General features: G+C 40.3%; 2 protein-coding genes across 5 annotated transcripts in view; one reads left to right on the top strand and one right to left on the bottom strand.

Moving 5' to 3' along the window:
• LOC106955090 (rho GTPase-activating protein 20-like) overlaps positions 1-22,199 on the bottom strand; it is a 55,018-nt gene that overhangs the window by 16,948 nt on the left and 15,871 nt on the right. The window contains exons 1-2 of one of the 2 annotated variants that reach the window (XM_015045058.1): positions 8,628-8,945; positions 6,447-6,532 (exon numbers count right to left, since the gene is read on the bottom strand). In XM_015045058.1, the coding sequence (XP_014900544.1) occupies positions 6,447-6,532; positions 8,628-8,735 (194 nt within the window). In that variant the 5' untranslated portion in view covers positions 8,736-8,945. Of the gene's footprint in view, positions 1-6,446; positions 6,533-8,627; positions 8,946-22,199 lie in introns of those variants that run through there. The other variant, XM_015045057.1, reaches the window with a different exon arrangement.
• rnf17 (ring finger protein 17) overlaps positions 1,802-22,199 on the top strand; it is a 123,792-nt gene continuing 103,394 nt past the window's right edge. The window contains exon 1 of one of the 3 annotated variants that reach the window (XM_015045046.1): positions 1,802-2,043. The gene's annotated coding sequence lies outside the window, so the exon portion shown is untranslated. The remainder of the gene's footprint in view (positions 2,044-22,199) is intronic. The other 2 variants (XM_015045047.1, XM_015045045.1) reach the window with 2 other exon arrangements.

The raw sequence follows: 22,199 nt of genomic DNA, 5'->3' as shown, positions 1-22,199 counted from the left end.
TGAGCGAGACTCAGCGTTCGTCAGCAGAGAGATGTTGAATGGAGAGCATTCACTCTGATTCACCAAATCAGCTCAGGCCTCAGAGGCTGAACAGCCTGACAGAAATGAAAACCAACAGGTTTAAAGAGATGCCGAAGACAACGGCTACAATAAAAATCATATTGGGTTTTTTTTTGGCTTGTTATGTCAGAGTAACAGGAAATGTGAGTGTTGGTGGTAGACCAACTTTATCATCCTTTGTTGATCTAGAACACACTGCATGTAACCACAGCTCAGTTAGCAACACCCTTCAGTGTGGAAGTCGCTAGTGGGGGGGGGACTCAAAGTTCACCATTTTTAGAATCAGTAGTAGATTCTGATGAAGTCAGGAGAAGGACGAAATGTATGGTTATTTCTGTGGAGGCACACTGGCCGTTTATCCAGGCAGCAACAACAGAAAGCCAGACTTTGATGGGTTAAAGGTAATTTCATTTCTTCCATGTGTGCCGTGGGCACCAATTTGTGCCAATTTATTGATGATATTGAACTGGTAAAGGACTGAATTATCACAAGGGAGAGTTTGTCCGGATAACAGCACAGCTGGATGCATCATGGGTAAGTTTCTCTTTTCTAGAACTTTGTTGGTCAAGAATCTACAAGAATCCACAAGAAAACTGCATTGTTAAAAGGGAAAAAAAAGGAGGAAAAAAAAGGAAATTGTAGGTGAAACGCTAGAAGTTGTGGCTGCCAGAATTACACCGTAAAATTATGGGTACAACATTTTTTCTTCTTTCATGGTTAGACGCCTTTGTCTTTGTTGGGGATGTGAAGATGTTTTAACTTGGGGAAAATAACAGTAATTTTCCTAAAATGATTGTACAAATGTAAAAATTACTATTTTCACCAATTAACTTCACATTAAATCAACAATTTCACATCGTTTTATAGCTTACGGATTCTTACATGTCACAACTTTACTGTTAAATATACAGATTTTATATAGTATGATGTTTACAGTAAGGGATGCTAAGAATGCTAATTGGTAAAACACGATGCTTAAGACGGTATCATTTCGTGTTTAAGGTAGTTTTACAGTCACCACACACACATAATGTGATGCCTTTGTTATTATTAACACCGACAGCCTGCAACAGGAAGCCCAGTATGAAAATATTTGGAACATTGTTAACTACGGTTCTTAGAGACAAATCAAAAGTGGCATCAGCAGGTTAGACCTTCATGAAAAACTGGAAAAACAGTGCATCTGTAAACACACAAAGTTCAATCTTAGCCCTCTTTTTTAAAGTCAAAGTGAAGCACAAAAGACGCTGCTGGCCTGCCTCCACTTTATGCATATGCCAAAAACCTCCATTCTCCATGTCTCGGGTAACACGGTCCCTCTGCTACAGTAAGGCATTACCTACCCTGTCCAACAGTGAGTCCATCGAGAGAATATGGGGAGCCTTTCAAGAGGAAACGACACACTAATGTAACAGTCTGCCCCCCGTTGATAAGATCCCTCAAACAAACCTTGCGACTGCATTTGCTCGTCCGCCGGGGCCGAATTTGACACCTTAACTTCCAACAAATGTGAATATTTCTGGCATCGGACCAACGCCAACAAGGAACAAGTGAATGCAATTACGGACGCTGACTGTAAGAGAAGAACTGTCACTTTTATTTATTTATTTGTTTTCCAAGCGAACTTCACACTGACAGGTTGCATCACCAGTCAGAGGTTCTCCAGACGTGCAGCCGTTCACGGTGCAGCGTACGGAGACAAAGAGCGTTTTGCTTGTAAAAGACGTCATTCGAGACGGACACACGCCACCCTGTACCATCCAAATCCACAGTAGCCGCTTTTCTTCATGGCTGCCGTCAAACTCGATTAGAGCCGCGGTGATTTAATACTGTTGACGACAGCCGCCATTATTTCCTTCTTGTTATTTTTCCTTGACTGACCTTACGCTGCAACAAATAAATGCAAAAATTATAAAGTCACCCGCCAGATCGCAACAGATCCAGTGTAGTTGAGGAAACGCATGCAGTAACTCACAGGATGAGGTCAGGAAACTTTTATTCTTCCCCTTTTTTATTAGTAAAGCAGCCAGAGGATATGAGCCACTGCTGTTTCACAATTCAAACCAGAAAATAATGCTTGTGTGTTTTCATCACATCGTTTATCACAATAAAGTTACCATGATAAGTTCGACTCATCATCGTCTCGATAAATGTATGATGTTCAAACCCCCTAAAGCTGTCCATATTGTTGAGGTTGTTGGTTTTACTAACTTTTCCATAGAGTATCAATAAATTTGAAAATATGATTAAACATCGTTACTGTGCGCAGAGTTGGTGTAACGAATCACACTTCTTAATCTGACTGGACTCCTAAAGAAGCTAATTATAAACTGTGTGGTTTTCAAAAGCAGTGTTTATGTTTATGAGGCTGTGATTGCCGTTTAATGCAGTTGGCTAAAAAAGTAATAACTGCTGCTTATTGTCATTTTTGTTGATATTACAATAGTACTACGAAATAACCAAGTCAATATCACCCATTCTTACTTATGCGTCTGTGTAAAAAGGTGTTTTTTCAAATGTTGTCAACTTGCAGCAGAAATGTCTATGCATTTATCGGGATTTTAACTGATAGACTTTTGCTTTAAGTAGTAGCAAAATGACTTTTTTCAGCTTTGCAGCAAATTGAGAAAAAAAAAAAAGAAAAAAGTGAAAACTTTGGCACGCACCAGATTACAAGTCATAATTTTCCATATTTTTTACAATGCTGCCATCTTCCTCCAATGGCATAGAAATTTAATTCCCTAAGGATGATGAGTGTAATCCTATGGTTGGTTTCCATAATCTCTTACAAAAAAAAAAAATCCTGGAGATTGACGGATTAGATTATTCCTTTGTTGCATCTCCATCTCCGTTGGCAGAGACGCAGCAGAGGGAGTCACTGTGGATATTTTCAGACAAACTGAAGAAAGTGGCCTGCTTTAGCGTTCAGCTAGCCTGACTCAATACTTCGTAAAAACCAACTGGAAGTCTTGCGATCTTTTTCAGATCCATCTCTACCAGATTTGAACATCTGGGGTCTGATTGGCCGAATCTGATCTGGCGCGATTGGATTATGTTGCTGAGGAGAGTTGACCCTTCACCCCGGTTTCTGGTCTTTTGCAGCCTCTAGCAGCTTTTCAGGCAGGATTGTCGTGTTTTTAATAGCTGCATCTAGATTACCCGACAACTCCGACCAGCTTCCAGAGTCCCCACAGCATGACGGAGCCACCACCGTGGGGAGGATTGTTTGCAATGTGACACGTAGCATTTTGCATTCAGGTCAAAACGTTCAGTTTGGGACAAATTTGACCAGAGTACCTTCTTCCATACGTTTATTGTGTCCAGTGAAAGGATTGTGACAAACTACTTCTTTGTGTGTTTTTACGGCAGCTTTCATCTTGCCACTCTTCCAAAAAGGCAAACTTGCGAAGTTGGCTTCCTGGCCTTCACAGACCAGCCTTATTTATAGATATTAAATTACACTGAGGTGGACTTCAGTTACTAACCAGCTGGCCTTTATATGGAGCCGATAGTGTTTGATTCCAGTCATTGGCATTGGAGTAAATAACGCATACAAGTGCGTACTTTTCTTTTCAGATTTTCATTTATGAAAACCTCAACATCCTTTCCTTTCCACTTTACTTTTACGCACCACCTTGTGTTGGTCCGACACACTGAAGTTAGCAGTTGTACATGGCGAAAAGTGAAAATGAATGGATGTGCGGAGCACCGTATATTTAAGTTTCCTCCCGGATTCCCGCTTCCCAGTAAAAAAAAATAAATAAATAAAAATCTAAACGCAGAGACGAGCGAAACCAGAAATAGCTGCACTGTTACAGTATGAATGGCGCAAACGGTACATTTTCGTTTCTCTCCCTCCCGTCTCGGAGGGGATTTACTCGCATAAAGAGCACATTGGTGATGCAATGATACTGAAGCCTCTGCCAGGAGCTGCTGGAAGCACTTATTTATCCGTTTCAACTGCATTTATGTGGCTTAAGGGTTCCAGTGCTTTTCTTTCCAAGGCACGCACAGGGTTAGACAAACCCAACAAAACAAACCAATTTATTACAAAAATTGGCTGTTTTGGCAAACGGCTGGAGCGCAGCGTTAGCTGCAGCCGGGACTTCAACCTTCTGACGGTTACAGTCGCAAACCTCAAGAAGTTGACCCGTCTCCCCAACGCTCAACTGGAGATAAATGAACACCTCCCTCCCGACAGCTCCTAATTTAATGTCAAAGGTTAAGAGTGACAGCTGAGAGAGTCAAGTCCTGGCTCCACATCCACTCTCATTTCTCACACACACACGCACGCACGCAGTCAGGTCAGACTGGGACAGACTAAGCGGCTCTGTCATGCAGACTATTTGTCTTTCAGTCAATAGAGTTCCTTTCTCAACCTCTCACCACACCTGCCAACAGAATATGTCTCCCCAAATCTCTTTAACACACAAATCCTGCCCCAAGAGAACCGAGCCATTTAACAGCGCAGGGAGTTTCCCCCTCCTCACCTCCCCGGCCCCTCCGCAAACATCGCTTCACGCAGTCAAACCTGAACTCCATCCACAAACGCTAAAAACGGTTCACACCTGAGATACGGCCTGGCATTGACGGCATTGGACTGTAAAAAGGTTTTAAGAGAACTGGAAGCAGATTGAGAGAGTAAGCCTGCCTCTGAAGCTGGCATCGACGAGAGTTAGCCGCAGTTTAGAAGATAAACAAAGCCCTTTGTAAATAAACAGTGCGGCCAAAGGGGATTGGAAGGGCTTATTCCCGACCCTGGTAAAGGAAAAGGAAGGGATCTGAGTGATACGGTGGAGGGGGGGAAGGTGGTGATGAAAAGACCGATAGCTCAGGGATAAGTAAGCAGAGAGAGAGAGTGAGTGAGTGAGCCTCCAAGGCCAAACTTTGAGATTTTACTCTAACTAGGGGAAAACATAACTCTTGAGCAAATATCTAAATCGTAGACTTAGCCATTCAAAACCACAATCTATCTCACTCAGATCAGCAAGCAAACAGCTTCCACTTTCACTCGCCAGAGATCCAGGTTTTAAACCTCTGTTGATTTTATCCCAAGCCTCCGAGGCTCAAATTTATTTTTTTTTCCTCCCTTTCTTTAATCTATGCATTATCAGCCTCTCAAATCAGCGCTTGGTGTTTCCTGGGGAAAACTCAGTGACAAAAACATGAAAGCTTTGTGAATCGGCTCAGCGACCGACTTGGCAAAATGCTCCACAGCGGTTGTGAAAACGCTCGGCGGACATTGGTGAAGGCATGTTATGTCAAGTCAGAATCTTTAACAGAGTCCGCTGTTAGTGACGGCACATGTTGTCGTGGAGTAGAAGGGATGGGGGGGCGAACACTGGAGGAAAGGATTTTTCATTCACACGGGTTACACTTTCTAATCTGTTTGAAAGGTCTGTCATACCGGGAGTAAACATTTATACACGCTGAGGAACTTAGAGCTAACTCAACTGCCGCTGCATCCATCACATCATGCATTTTGCGGAGGACTCAGCCACCAATGTCCCAATCAGGATTTTTTTGTTTTGTTGTGTTTTTTTTTTTTGCCCCTGACGCCGAGCGGCGTCATTTAAGATGAGGAATTTGCCAATAAGGCCTGATAATTAACCTCAACGTCATGTTTGGTGAGAAACACACATGGTATGAATTAGTTTTGTGATTGCGCAGCATTTAACTCGGCAATAACGTCCGTTTCTTCCTGACAGCAACAGATATTTTGTTCCAGTTGGATTTTGTTTTTCTTTTTTTATAGGTCAGCCTTAATATGCTGCTCAAACATGGGGGGGGATTAAACTGGGTCAATAAAGCTACAAGTATAATGTCCTGACAACAATTTACCTGAAATGCAGTTAAGATTTAACAGCTGCAGTCTTCAGTAACCTTCCATTACGATTGTTTTGTGTTGAGCAGTAAGTGGAAGTGCTAAGCTAGGCTAATGCTTCCATGTTTCTCTGTTTTGGTGTAATTTTTTTTTTTTTTTTTTTTGCTCGTGAAGCTGATCGTTTATTTCAATCAGTTATAGCTAATCCTCTGCAAACAAAACTAATGGGAAAAGTTAATAAATGTCTCTATTCATTATGACGTTTTGCTTTAAACGTCATAAAATTTAACGACTGTTGCTTCAGCTGCTCTCTATGCATATTCGGGGGGCCACCATGATGTGGGAAAAGCGAGGAAAAGAAAATAACACGCACAGCAACTTAGCAAGCCGTCCACACAAAAATACGCCGTCGTCTTTTAAAAACATGTCACGGAAACACGACGAGAACGGATATCGGGAGTAGAGTTTCCTCGATGAAGTCGATCGGGACGTCGGCAGTTTTAACGGCACCGCTTTCAGATCCTTTCTGATGGGAGCACAGACAGGTGTGTACTGCAGGTACCTGGAAGCGCTTCTGGATCTCGTAAGTGCTTTGCTGATGACCAGCGAGGGAGCCGACTGTCGCCTCTGGGCGAGGGTCTTCATCTTCTGAGGGGGCAGACAGAAAGAGCGACACAAAACATGAGTCAGAGCACACGCAGAGGTGAAAGTTTGCGTCTGTGTTTTCGGTTACATTCTGCGATGGTAAGGTTGGTGGGGCGGGGGACAGAAAGTCCACAGTCAGCACTCTGTGATGCTGTCTAATGGCTGGAAGTTGAGGATTTAAGAGAAAAGGGTGGAGGAGGGTGGAGGTTTGTGACTGACAGAAAAAGCAGAAGAGCCAGCAGCAGTGGAGAAAGGGAGGAGGAAATGACACAGACTAAAACATAAAGGTCGCAGGGAGTGAAGCAGCATGCAGAGACTGTGGCACAATCCTTAAGATTCCCCAGAATTTGTTCTTAAGATGGCTAAAGGTGTCCTCCCTGACAGGGCCTGGGCCGACATCCTCTCAGCTGCAACGACAACCAAACGGTAATCCAATAACGATAAGCAAAATCACAACAAGTTACTAACAGTGCAACATAAATTAAACATGACTCCGGAGCTCATTTTAACCCAGGACATTCCTGGAACATTCCTGTTTTTAGCAGACTTACATGAGACATATAGGCCACTGTCACAAGAGTCCAGCATTAAAAAAACCCCACCATTGATGAGCATCACGGGACACCAGACTGAGCGCTTGGAGGGATAAATGGTTTAGCAGTGACAGAACAAGCCAGCTCTCACAGACATTTAGATCATTTTTAGACTTTATCCAGTTTCAGTTTCTGATTAGCTGTAAAGCCACAGGCTGCTGCTGCGATCAGATGAGCCTAAACGCAGACCACCAGTCGTGTTTCCTTTTTCAGAAAGGCCCAAGTTGACTTTTCTTTTCTTTTTCTTTGCAAAAATCAAAACTGAAAGCACAACAGTCACTCAAAAAACCTAACCTCTTGTTATTTCTGAATGTGATGAATGACTGGGAGGACACAACTTTAGGGACACAGAGAGACGAAGAGTCTCGTTAATAGCACCGTTTTATTTTATTTTTTTTGGGGGGGAGGGGTTTGCTGATAGACTCAAGAAGATGAAAAGGAAACCTGACGTGCAAATGCAATTTTACACAACATCCATTCAATTACACATCTTGCAACACAAAATGAATATTTTGAATATCTTTAGAGTCTCTGGAGTCGGGTTAATCCTTAACTTTTCTTTCATGATTTATTGATCAGTAAAACCAAAATAAAGCAAACCATCCCAAGACATGAACTACCAAAAAAACGTGGTTAAAGCACAGGGTGCTGCAAAGGGTGTAAAAGCATAAAACCAATTAATATGGGTTATGTTCAAAGCAAAGAGAAGACATACCAGTTAGAAAAGCTACACAAAACAATAATTAAGTAATGCACATGACAGATTTTTGCGTACATTTAAAAATGCTCTTTTGGAAAAGATACTCTGCGCATAGATGCAGTTACCAGCTTTAAACACGCAAGCGAGGGGGGCGCTGTTTACAACAAGTTCTCAAAGCATTTCAAGGAGATTCTGCTAAATCTGAGGGAGAAATATCTACAATGACAATGGCTACTTCTACTAAAAAAACGGCTTAGAATTACAATTCAAAAATAATTTGTCTATTTTTGCACATTGATATTATTGCGAAAATCGTGTTGTAGGATTTTCTTGGTTTAAGTTTGTTTTTCTATCTAAAACACTTTATTCTATCTATAAATCCGCAAATAACCTAAAAAAAACTTTAAAAAGCTTCCCAGGTGTTGGTGGTATGTCACGTTTTTTCCTCATTATCGTACTCCTCACACAGACTCCATAAATGTTTCTTCAAAACAGTAAAATATCTTCTCTAATAAAGTAAAAGCAGAGGCATATTTTAAAAAAGATAACTTAAACAATTAGTAAATAATGACCTCCAAACATCTCGAATACTTAGTCAACATTTTTAGGAACAATTTAGAAAATAGCACGTTTAGAATGCATTTTATAACTATTTCACGTTGAAATATACGAGATATAGTTTTTATAGTATAAGTTTTGGCACCTGAACTCCGTTTTTAATCAACAAATGCTCCTTAGCGGACCCTTAACAGAGGTCGAGTGTCACGAAGCGCACACCCGAAAATGAGTCCGAGCTCCCCGTTACCTTCTTGTTGTCGGGCAGCGGCTTGCCGTCACCCGTCAGAGAGTCGGACCTGTTCTGTCCCATGCTCCCCTGCTGCGGTGACATGCTTTCCATCAAGGCTGTGTACATCCACGGGGCCGAGCGCACCGGCGATATATTCCCATCATACGAGCAGTAAAGTCCACGGTTTACCCGCCAGAGAGGAGAGTGGGTGGAGGATCCATCACAGAGAAGAAGGAGAAGATCCAACAAAAGAGCCTGTGTGTGACTGAGGAGCCAGCAGAGGTCCTGACTCAGCTTGAGCGATGTTTGGTCTGAGCGCCTACTCCACGGTCTCGCTCAAATGGATTGGAGAGCAAGCGAGCTTCCGGTTGGTATTTTCAAAATAAAAGTGCCTTAACGGCTCACGACTAAGCGTACTTTGACGCATCTTGTATCCACAAACTTTTTTTTTTTTTTTGAGGAAGAAAACGGCGTCATTTTAAAACGCAGAGCGGGGAGACAGCTAGCTAGCTAACGAGAGTTTAGTAGTGCGCGCGCACCATGTGCAGTGGGTGACGTTGTCGAGGGTTCGATTCCCGGTCTTGTGAGAAATTCTTTTACTTTTCAATAAAGGTCGCTAGAGCTTTAAAAAGTAGGCAACATATGTTGTAAATAAAACAGTCGTTCAGTGGGTGCTAGATTTATCAAACATTAAACAGAAAAAAACCCACTGCAGCAATATTTAAATCTGATTATATCTGATCTAAACGTGCTTTCAAAACGAATAAAAACGAGTTTGTGTGTAGAGAAAGACAATTAAAACCATCTTGGATGTAGAAACAGATGATAAATGAGTGTTTAAGGATAAGAAGTCGTTTTATTTACACTTGCTGTGACTTGTGGTGTGTGTGGGTGTGGGAGATTTGCTTTGTTTTGAGTGTAATGTCTCAACTGGGGTAGGTGGGGGAAGGCTTGATTTTGAGTGTTTTGGAGATGAAAAAAATTAGCTGAAAAATATTTACAACAACATATGATTTATATTTCCCAGAACCTTCTAATCATTTAGTTATTATTCAAGCACATTTATTGAACACGTTCTTGGCTTTTATTTTGAAAAAAAAAAGAGTAGGCCTAATCTAAATAAATTGACACAACTGATCACTGACTGAGGAGGGCTTGTGTGTGTGTGTGTGTGTGCAGTCAGTTCCATATACATAGAAGCGTTCCTAGACTACATGGCAGTGTGGTCCAGTCCAGGTGTAAGAATGCACTGCCTGAGCCAAGAATAACAGGAGTGATGAGGAGGAATGTTGCCAGTAGTTTCTTTCTTTCTCTTTTTTTCCCACATTTCATGACATACTCATTTGACTTATAGGAGCTGCCACAGTAAACCTCACTGTAGGAAACCTTCCTGGGAGGAGGAGAGTGTTTACTCTGAGAAGTTGGAGGGAAATCTGAGAGCACAGCCCTTCATGAAGTCTGTAGCTGGACATGCTGGTTGGGAGTTTCAGGATTTTTGATTCTGATCGCTAAAACTCACTACTTTAATGGTAAGAAACCCCAGGAGCTGATAGCGACAATAATTATTATTACCTTACAGGTCTGTCACGTGTGGAAAGACAAAGGTATAAATATGCTAACAAATGGTTTTGTTTCCCACTTTTTAAAACAATTAAAGTAAAATACTGCCATTAGCTACGTTAGTGAAGCCCTAGCTGGAAGTTACTCTACTTTAAAATAGTGAGATGTATCAAGTTACAATGTCTATGAGCCTTTATGCATTTATTTAAATTAGTTTTTACAGTTTAAAGCTCTTTGCAAAGGAAATATTGTGGATTTCTTTGGTAGAGCAACACAAAATAGTGCATGTAACCACGAGGTGGAAGTAAACTAACAGATGATTTTAAAGGTTGTCTACAACCAAAACTCAACAGCTTAGAGTTCATTTTGTATTCAGTCCTCTTTATTGTGACACCTCCAAATAAAATCCACAGCAGCCACAAAAAGAGTGCAAAAGTCACCCTGAACTCATCATCTCCATGGTGATGGGAGCGTCGGGATCTGGGGAGCTGGAGTTTAATGGGAACTCATTTCAGTGCAGCTCTGAAACAAACGGCTGCAGAAGATTTTTAACCGGGGATGGAAATTCAATTTCCAACACAACACTAACACTGAACTAGAATGGAATGTTTAAGGTTAAAGCATATTCACGTTTTAGCATGGCCTAGTCAAAGTCCAGACCTAAACTAAACTGAAAATCAAGTAAAAAATATTCTGTTTGTAGATGTTGTGGAACAACTTAACTGAGCCTGATCTAATTTTCAAAGATAATGAGCAAAAACGTTAATCTCTTAGTGAAAAGCCGGTGGAGACAGTTGTCCCCCCCCTCCCCAAAAAACTGCAGCTATGTTTGCATCAAAGTAATAACTGCACACGCTTTCTGAAATTTCTCTTCACAAGAAATGTTGAACACCATCATGTCGTCTTGCTTCTTCTACTTCCTCTTTCCTGTGTCTCAACAAAACACACGAGGGGTCGTGATTTTAAAGAAGAAAACTTTAGAAGTATCAAGGGATCTGACCTCAAAAATCTCTCATTATAGACGAATAACAACAAAAATATGTATTCTTCTTTGCCTGAAGCGTCTAGGACTCTCATCCTGTCATAAATCTATCGCTATTTTGCTCCCAAACTTTGTACGGATAAATAGTTCAACGAGATTCAAGCATACAACGGAAAGTTAGGGAAAGCTCAGTATATTGTAAAAAAAAAAAAAAACAACCACTATCTCCCATTCACAAATTCGAAGGTATGCGTCAATTGTTTTAGCTTATCTCTCCTCTGAAAAGTGGTTTGCTCAGGATGATAAGAGCTCTGATAGCGCTCAGCCGTCCTCTTTGATCCAAGACGACGGCTGAAGATCACCGGCTTCTGTTGAGGGAATTTAATCTCTCATTACAGACGAATAACAACAAAAATATGCATTCTTCTATAGCAAAAACAGCCTCAGGTCCAGCAGGCCGGACTTGTCTTCGGCTGCGACCAGCTTTTTGAGGCCGTGACTGTGGTGTGTGATGCTCTTTAGGGAGATCCGAAGCAGGAAAAAAAGCCAGGGTGTGTCAGAAATGTGGTTGGAAAACGTCACTGGCTGACCATAACTGACTCCGTGCTGCGCCGTGTTGTTCCAACCTCTTAAATGTTCCACTTTGTAAGTGGCTGAGAAACAATAAAAAGAAAAAAAAAAAAGCAAGGCTTTGTTTCTTCTAGTTCCCATAGCAAAATCAACACATCTCTCCATGATAGGTGTAAAACCCAGGTTCTGTGAAGCCGCATTTCACCACCACGCCGCTTCCCGAAAACTCCACCGTTCTCCTCGGAGCTTGAATTCGGATTAGTCGAGTCACTCGAGGTCAAGGAGAAACTGGAAGCCTACTCGTTCGGGATTCTCCCCCTTCAGTGAAGGACAGAGAATCAATGACGCCCTTGTTAACATCAGCTGGAGTTTCCTTTGAAGTGCATCTACAAGAGAATGTCTTTCTTCACGCTTGGGGAGGCCGGCTATTGCAAACCCCGAAGCCAGGTAGACCGCAAACGGTCGATTCCAGACGGAAAAAATGATCTGGAGGCAGTCCAGAACCTGCAGCTGAAGGGAGTCTTCTAAAGCTGAAATGATTTATCGAATTAATCGCGATTAATAGTGATTAATTGGATTAATCAAATTAATCATGATTAATCGATCATTAAAATAATAGCCAACTAATTTAGCAAACGATTAATCGTTAATTGGAATGTGCATTCAAAATCGGCCATTCACTGAAAAAACAACCTAAACATTTGGAGAGTAACCAAGCCGAAACTGCACAATAAATGTATAGATTTGGGATTAAGATCAGAACAACTACTCAAAACTCATCAAGTGGCATTGTTTTAGCTTCAGCCAATTCAAATCTTTATTTGCTTTTTTTGTTTGCTGAAAAAACCCCAATATATTCAGAGCTGTGAATAAGCCAAAATTGTACAATGAATATGCGTTCAAGACAAAAACAACTACCCAAAGCTCCTCAAGTTTTTATCTTCACGAGGTTCAAACGGCCATTTATTTTCTTTATTTCTTGAAAACAACAACATATTCAGAGCAGGAAATAAGCAAAAACTGTACCATAAATATGTACATTTGCGTTTAAGATGAAAGCAACTAGTCAAAACTCCTCAAGTGGCAAAGGTTTAGCTTCGCCAGGTTTAAATGTTCAAATTTATTTTTTTCATTTGTTGGAAGAAAAAAACCAAAAATATAGAGAGCAGTAACAAAGCCCAACTGTACAATAAGTGTATAAATTTGTGTTTAAGATGAAACCGACTAGCCAAAACTCGTTTTAGCTTCAATTCTGTAAAGAGAATAAATCATTAAGCACCTTTTACCAGACGATTATTAATCGGTCAGCAGACCAGCCCTACTCTGTACCGATATCCAGTCGAGCAGAAAGAGCTGCTTTCTTCTCGTTTGCACAGAGATTGGGTGTTGTGGTTGTACTTTGTACTGTAAACACACTTACAATACGGCTGTATGTTTACATTAAAAAAAAAAACCATGCACGAAGACAAACATGCGCTCATGTGGGAGGGGAAAAGCCACAAGGATGTGACGAGTGCTTCTGGAGTCAGGATCGGACCCGTGACGGATGGAGCAAGGGAGGGGAAGATGACCGGCTGATGACGGAGGTGTCTCAGTCAGACAGGGAGGTGCTGCGACCCAAAACGGCATCGGCTGCGGCGGTTCAGACGCCTCCACTGCCCCAGCTGCCGCCACCGTCACCGCTGCTACTTTAAGAAGGCAGACTGCCATGATGCCAGCCAAAAATAAACACCCCACTGCTTCCCTTTCTTTCTTTTTTGTTGTTTTTTTTTCCTCTGAAAAACATAATTGTAGAGGTTTCTAGATGACAAATGTTTGAAGCATGGCTGTGAAAATTATGGGTGAGATTACATCTGGAGGGGATTATTGCTTTATTATATATATATATATATATATATATATTGACTGTCTCTCAATCATAAGGGTTGTGTAAAACTTCAGTGTCTGGTTACCCCGAACAGATGAAACAGCCGAAAATGACTAAATTGTTGCTGTATTTTGTCTGAGCTGTCAAAAAGACATGGGTGAACAAAAATGCCTTTAGAGTTTTGTTGTTTTAACTTTGAGTAAACTTATGATGGATAGCAAAAAAGTACTGGGCTCAGAGTACAGATGATTAAAATTTTAAAAAATTGTTAGAAGTTGTTATATATTCACATTACACTGCCCTTACGACCCTTGCTACGTAGAATTTATTTTCTATTTTTTTAAAGTTTGTCCTTCTTTGGTTCCATTTAGGTGTAAGCTATTTCACAGCTTCCCATTTCTCAGTGGTAACCAGTGGGAAAATGGGTTCTGCACGCTTTCAGAACGTGCAGCTGGGATAATTGGCACCAAAAAGGGGCGGGGCTTACAGATGCCTAGGTTTTGTATTTCAGTAAGGTATTTTCTCACCATCAGGCTGATCTTTGTCCCTCATTCAAGCTGTCCTACCGCACTGAATGCTTGAAACACGACCGAACCTGTCGGATCACATAACTATGTGACAACATTACATCCTTAGAGTTCATAGCGGTTAAGGAACTGTGACTGTTTCACTTTTTTTTAACCACAGTTAAAAAATAACAAGAAACTGTTCCTTCAACAAACATAATTTGTAGATTTCCAAGTTTGAAAAATCAAAAATTTGCAAGAGAAAAATCATGGCCATTTTTCATTCTCAAGTCAAAAATTTTTTACTTTTTTTTTTTGGGAGAAGGATAGATATATTAGTAACCACCAGTCTACTTCACCCCTCAACCCAGACAGAGAAAACAGAAACGCCGACATCCAGCAGACTGCTGTTTTTATCTTTTATAAAGCAGTTTTTCACACCGAAATATAATAATTCTCTGATTCAGCAACACATCTTATTTTATCAAGGAAAGATTTTCTTTTGTAAAGTTCCTGTGTGGCAAATGTTGTTCAGGTATCATCTAGCGATTTATGTCCACTTCTTGAAAGTCCAGCTGCTAAATGCACAAAATTTTGGTTGTTATTTTATTTATTTGTTTGTTTTTGTTTGCTGCATTTCTCCCTATCGTAAACTCTTAAAATATTTGCTGACTTTCTCTAACGGTTTTGGAACATCGACTTTCACGTAGCAGATGAAACCTCCAGGATTTCCCCACATCCATGTTACATAATACTTTACCTCTACGTTACAATGCTCATTGTTTGCAAAACCGAAGAAGATCGTGTTTGGGCGAACATAATATATCTGGTGTTTAAAACAACTGACCAAGACACACATGAAGAACCACTTAAATCTTCGGGACAATGCTGAATAAACCTCCGTGAAGTGATTACGTGGTCAAAACTGTCCAACTAAAACTATTCCAGAGTATAACGTTACATTAATAGCGCTCTTAAAATAAAGGGAAATTTGAGTGAAAGCCTGGTAAGAAACCCCAGGAGCTGATCTGTTTACTCCTCTGGGATTTTACGGATCCAGCTCTTAAAGCCACCGGGACAAACACGGTGAATATACGATGATAAGAATTTCACCACTGGCCTATAGTACAACCAGCGCGTCTATCTCTGTCTATCTCTCTCTGTTTCTCTCGCTTCGTCTAAATATTGTGGCGTGGATTGGCCGAGGCACGTCAAGCCTCGGAGACGTGCGGAAGAGCCGGACGGAGGCTCCCCCATTGAACAAAGACCATGGCGGGAGGGAGGGAGGGATTCAGGTAGAAGGAGGGAGAGAGGGACGACGTCCAAACAACACAGCGCTTGGAGACGGAGGTTGCGGGTTAGCTGGCAACCGCTTCAAACCAAACCTCAAGTGGTATGACGTTTTAAGGGCTTGCTTTAAACCCTCTGAAGTAAACACGGACATTCTGGTGAATTTTATCACATTAAAACCACATTAACCCAGATAATGTGCAACGAAATTTACACGATTTGCTTCTTTTTTGTGTTTTTGTCTTTCTTGGGGGAGAAAAAAAGCCTCTTGGCAATGAATGTCTTAATTATTTTCGACTCGGACACCAAAACTGGAACTTATTGTGGCATACAAGATAAACAGAACAGTGGCATGCCAAAGTAAAATGTTATAGTCGAAGCTGATGGGAAGATGGATTCAGCTAAACTCAAGAAGAAAGCCTGTTGGCGGTGGGAAAAGGCTTGAGAAGGGAACAAATACATGTTGAATTGTTTAATTTTAACCGTAAATATATAAATATAATCTCCCACAATGACTGACGTAAATGGCTTTTGTCGGGAAAATCAATTTCACATCAGTTTGAAAGTCCAACAGATTCATAAACACAAAAACAAAGGGTGTTGTATCCATCATTTCTGTATTTTGTAGTTTTTATAAACACACAATAAAATTCCAGCTACAGTTTTTCTCCATTAATTACCATTTTTATTTATTTCAATAAGCGAACATTTTTTCGATTTCAATTTTTGTTATTTTGCTAATTTTACTTTTATACCTTTTATATTTATAAATATGAAAAAGCTCAGGGAGTTGAATACTTTTGGAAGGTGCTGTATGAAAACGTGCAAAAAAAGTAAAACAAAGGTACAATGCAGGCTTTGGATTAGCACCACTGAAGGTAAATTGATCTTGTCCGTGTTATGCTACATAAACCATTTCAGATCTCTAATTTCCATATCTAACTTGATTTTCTACACTGGTGTCTATAAAACAAGCTCTAAGGGCTCAAAATGTCTTTTTGACACTTGGACTCTTGCGAGGACTTTATCCTTTCTGAGACAGACAGTCACTCAATGAGTCAGAAATACAGAGAAATAAATCAGAGAAACAGACGGTCTAAGCTTGGCTGTTGGTTTGTAACATCTGCTCTCTTATTAGACACACACACACACGCACACACACACGCACACACACGTTCACACTCATATAGGTCCCTTCCTCCCCTTTTTTGCAGACCTTTTAACCCTTCTAATCTGATTAGGACTGTGGTCCTAAACATTGAGGATTCGACTGACGCACTGCAGCTTGAAGAGGATCATGGTTGTTATGACTGTATCACTCCGACTGACATCTAGAGACAATGCTACACAATATAAACTTGCAAAAGTAATCACACCCCTTTAACTTTTCCACATTATGACGCATTTGGTTCCTCGTCGAATCTCAAGTCTTTCTGGTTTTTGTTTTTTAAGTTTTATAAGCATTTTCTACATTGAGCTTCAACAAGTCCAACCAGCTTCTCCTGAGTACAAGCATCCCCATGGCAACGTTTTGGCTCCATCTTCCATGTCCAAATGACAGATTGAACAGAGTTGAGATCTTCTAAGCTTTGGATCTTGTTGTACCTATATAACTTCACAACCACCTCTCCGACCTTTGGTCTCCACGATGTTGTTCTCTAACAAGTGCTCCAAAAACGATCCGTTTCTAAAGCCTTCAGCTGTTTTTATGCATATAGTGAAATGAAGTTGGACTCTTTCTCATGATGGGTGACTTTTGAAGTTGATTGCAAAAACTGAGACGTACAAATAATATTCTACTTATCCTCTTTGCAAGTCTATCCATGCATCCATCCATCCATCCAAAGAGTTGTTGGCTTAGTTTTTGTTGTTTTAGTTTTTACGCTGCTCTGAACACTGGTGGCATGTGAGCATTTGTTGGAGGAAAATGGCAGCTTTCAATCACAGAAATTAAAGCAACACCCTACATAAAGGGGCAGGTTTATGTAAAATTGTCTTTTTGAGCTTTACGTCCTATTATGATGTTATTCCCTCATCAGAAACATACCTGGAGCATTGCTTTGACTCTTTGATGCGTGTTTGAGAAATCCTTTAATCTAAATGGCAACCCCAAAACGCCTGGGTGGATCCTAGCGCCGCCTTTGAGATGAAACTCCTCCTCAGAGGTACAGCTTCCAATCTTGCGCCTCACAGAGCAGCCCTCCCCTACTCAGCTCCTTCAGACTAGCCAGCAGCTATTAGCAAACACCTGGTGGAATTGAGCATCAGCTGAGCTCATAGGAGCTACTTCTCAGTGCAGCGCTGCTAAAATCATTGTTAAAGAGTTAATAGAGGAGTGCTATTGTGGTGACTTCTCAAAGCAGAGTTTCTTAAAGAGACAGAGGCCAAATTTCAAGGTGTTAAATTAGGTAACGTAGTGCCTGGATTATGCTATAAAATGACACCATGTGCCTGGAAAACACATAATACTGTTGCATAAGCCGCTGTTATCCAGACTTCTCAGACAGGCCAAACAGTCCCACTCATTTTAAATTAATACAGTGTTTGAAATGGCTGCTTTTCTGACTTCCTGTACAAACTGGCTGTGCTACAGACGTCAACCTAGCTTTGCCTAAAAATGAATAAAAAGGAAAACTGGAGCTTATCTGGTCAACAATAGGTTGATGATAATCTCATCTCATTAATGAAAAATACAATGTTCTTATTGTTCCTACCTGTAACAATAACCTGCTTTCCTCAGAAAAAGCATTTGACGTGTGAAATTCAATAGCATATTACATCCACATGAGATGTAATATGTTATTAAAGTAACAATAACTTAGCTTTTTGAATCAATTTGTGCTCTTCTGTCTAGCAGAGAATTTAATCACAATGTTACCCTTTTCCCAGGACCTCTGCATCAGGATATTTACTGATTTGTTGATTTTTTTTCTTTTTCTGAAGAGGAATTCTACAAATGTTCTTGTTTTGTCCTTGCACGGCCTCATTCCCCAAGAGCAAACTGCGGCAAACAGCTCACTTCTGCTCATCTCTGTGGAGAAAGCAACTATTCTGTCAGAAAGTTATTCAAGAAATGCTTCTTAGCAAAATGTTGCCCACGGGACACATCCACATGTATGAGAGAGACATTCAAGCTGATGGACATCACAGTTTCCAGTAGTAGCTTCAGAAGTAGCTGGTGTTGTGCTGCCCTCGTTTAGATGCTATAAATTCATCTAACTTATTACAAAAATAAAAATCTTAGTGTCACTTGTTTTCATAGTAGTAGTTGTAAATTATATACAAAGAGAATTTTTTGTACGTAACGCTATACCGGAATGCTACAAAATGATGTAGCAGAATGCTATACATTTTTAAACAATTATAGCTTAAATATTTAAAAATCTAATTGATTTAATTAATTACAAAAAAAGAAGATGACCAAATGCTTGTCATTGAAGTTAATGATGTAACTTAATGGAAATAGTCTCATCCAGGCCATGAACTAAAGGGTTCAAGCAGGTAAATTTTCATGCGAATGTCACCGGTTAGTTACTGAAACTAAAAAACAAAATCTATTTCTGTCTCAGCATTTGAAGACAAAAATGTGCTTCAATAGTTTCACCTAACTTTTTGGAAACCGTAGGATATACCCACGACGGCTTTTACAGAAAAATCTTCCGAGGTGAAGACAAGAATTGGCTTTGTTTCAGTCTCTTATCTTCAAAGAAGCCGTTTGCTTATCAGAATTTACAGCTGAAGAGACTCTGGGGAACGGAGAAATGTGACAACTGGAAGCAAGGATTTCTCTCAAGCAGTTTGACCTTTGTGCAGAGGATTATTTGGTCAGTTAGAGACAGAGTGCAGAAGCTCTGTCTCAGAGTAGTGTGTTTTTTTTTGTTTTGTTTTTTTTAAACCTGCCAACCCATTAATCCGCTGGCAGCAAAACAGGAAGTAACACTTTCAGGAGATCTGCCCAGAGCCGCCTCTTTATTTTCACCAAATTAAAAGCATGTAATAGCACTGGTGCTTTTTGTAAACAAGTCCAAATGGACGGAATAGCTTTAAACAAACCTTTATCTTCAGCAGCACATTGATTTAGGGGGAAGTCGTAGCTCGCTCTGACGGAACAGATCGCTTCAAATCTTTCGTCGGCGATTGTCCAATCAATCAATTTGGTCTCCTGCACAGCAGCAAGCCGAGGGAATATTGTCGCCGGCCACAGAAAACTATTCAATATATGTTCATATCCGGTCCAGCGGCTAAGCCCTCCGCGGGGGGTTTAAACTGGTGACCCCATCAGGCCCGCCTGCAGCAGCTTGTCAAGAAAGACTCATTAGAAAATATTACTTCCTTCGCTGTCATCGGGGGTCATTTGTTGTTGTTCAGGATTAGATGTTTAGCAACTCCATCAAAATTAAAAGCACAATTTTAAAGGTCGCGGCATTAGGTTTGCTTATTTTTGCCTTCTCTGCTCTACACTGAATTTTTCACACTAGTGAAAATTAGAAATAATTTTTGAAAGGTAAAAGCTGGTAAGAAGAAAAAAACTGACATTTATTCTTATGCATGAATGTATTTCCATCAGAACATTTTGTTTTGTTATCGCAAAATATCTTTTTAAAAAATCGGTTTAAAAATCTACGTTCATGGATTTTTTTTTTCTTTCAGATAACTTGAACAATGAGCAGTCCCTGCCAATGTTTTCACATTAAAATGTCTATTATGGATATTACTCGCTTTGTCCCGTCAGTGTTTTTGTAGTTTTCCCGATTTCGTGCCACCAGGTTTTGTCGACTCACTCTGGTGCCTTGAAGAGGGTTTCAGTTTGAGAACCAGAAAAACAATCTGACGCAATTTTCTTTGAGCTACTCATAGTCCGCATCATTAAAATGTGATTATGTGACTCCATTAAGAATTATTCCTTAGCGGGAGGCTACGCTGAGCTGGTTCGGGTGATAAAAACGTCAAGTTGCATCAGAGTCTGCCAGCCAAAACCAAGACCAGACCCGCAATTTATGGGAAATAGGTCGCAATGGCAAACTCTCAGAAAATAATGGACGGATAAATTAAGTGACATACGTTTGGATCTTATCGTTTTTATGATTATTCCGTAATTTTATAACAGTTTAAGAGCATGGGAATCAAACAGTTTTTTGCGGTCAAGAGACGGAAGAAAAAAAGACCAAATGGGGATTTGAGTTAATGAGGGAACACATTCATCCTCCTTTAATTTAAAATTTGCAAAAAAAATTTCTGTCATAACCATTAAACTACGTAACTTTTTTTTTCTAAATTCCTAAAAAAAAAAAAAATTAAATAAAAATTTAAGTTTTAATTAAAATATGTTAACAGTTTTACTTCTATATTGGAGGTAGCCCTGACACAAGAGTGATGTACGGCCACCTGATCTGTTTGAAAGAGGATTTCTCAGAAGGACCCAGACGGCTGCTGGCTTCCATTAGATGGTCACGTCAATAACGTGTCCAAAAAGCACAGCAGGGTGGAAGCGCGCCCTTCTGCTCTCCGCAGGAGCTGCCAGACATGCAGGTCAAAAAGAAAGAAAAACAATCAATCAGGCATTTTAAGAGAAAAGGACGAGTGTGTCTGTGTCCTCCTCTCTAGCTGCTTCTCCCTGTCGGCCGAGCAGCGAGAGGTTTCGTACGTTCGTTAGTCCGTGTGTGTCACATCCGTCGGCGCTGACAATCAAAGACGCCGTTACTGCTGCCAGCCGAGTCTTATCAGCGTCGCGGAGGGTTAAAAGGTGCAGAGGTCAAAGCCTGCATTCCACCGGAGGTCAGGATTAGCGGGCCCGTAATTACAAATCTAATCAAGGTAGATTCTTGCTTCTTTAGATTGTAATATTTGTGCGACACGTCTACACTCTTCAAACCCAACTTGGATTTGAAAAAGGGGATAACTCTTCCGATAAACACTTCCCACAAGCAACATTCAGGATTTAGGAGCTGATCTCGATGGAGACTATTCTGGAAAATGTGGAGAAATATTACATTTTAAGTAAATTTCGGGAAATCATACACGATTTATAGAATCATGAATTTCCTCAAAGGGCCTCTTGTACCAGAATGTATTGATAAAACCCATCAACAAACTACTACAATATTAATAAATAGCTGTATGCTTTCAATAAGTACATCTTAACATTAAATAATATTGAACATCTTTTTAATGTAATTTGGCAGAGTACAGATAAAAATAGTTTTGATTTGATTATTTAAATAGTAATTAAGTATACAACAGTTTTTGAAGGGTTTTTTTGTGGCTAAAATCTATGAGTTCGAGTTTGCTTGTTTTTTTGAGTTTTTTTGTTTTCCTTTTTGTAACACTATGTAGGGGCAATAAATCTCATACAGTTGGAGACCTGTTTATTTCCCCCCAAATGCTGGCACATTTGTTAGGAAAAAACATTTGTGGGTAAAGCTGTAGAGCTGTGAATGTCTACACCCATGAAAAATGTTCCCTTTTGATGCCAAGCAGCTTTTTGGCAGAGGCAGTGTGACGGTGTGAGAGGGCGTCTCATTCACACGAAAAACGAGGCTTGGCATCATCGCTATGTCCTTCTAAATGATGACGTTGCTCCAGGATTTATATTTTACAACCTAGTGACACTTGATGAACCAATGAATTATCACTGATGATATCACATTCGACATATTCTCAACATTTTATCAAAAGTTTTGTGCTTTTTCGTCACACAATGACACTTATTTCGAAAGAATTTTCCTCTGAACATTTTCTAAAAAGGCGCCAAATGTATTAAAAAGCAGCTCAGATTTTAACAACCCACCTAAATGTTTTCTTTTTCCACTGAAAGG

Source organism: Poecilia latipinna, unplaced genomic scaffold (genome assembly GCF_001443285.1).
Source record: "Poecilia latipinna isolate Pla-1442-1.1 unplaced genomic scaffold, P_latipinna-1.0 Scaffold704, whole genome shotgun sequence".
NCBI lineage: Eukaryota > Metazoa > Chordata > Actinopteri > Cyprinodontiformes > Poeciliidae > Poecilia > Poecilia latipinna.
This window is presented reverse-complemented; position numbering and strand designations above follow the sequence as displayed.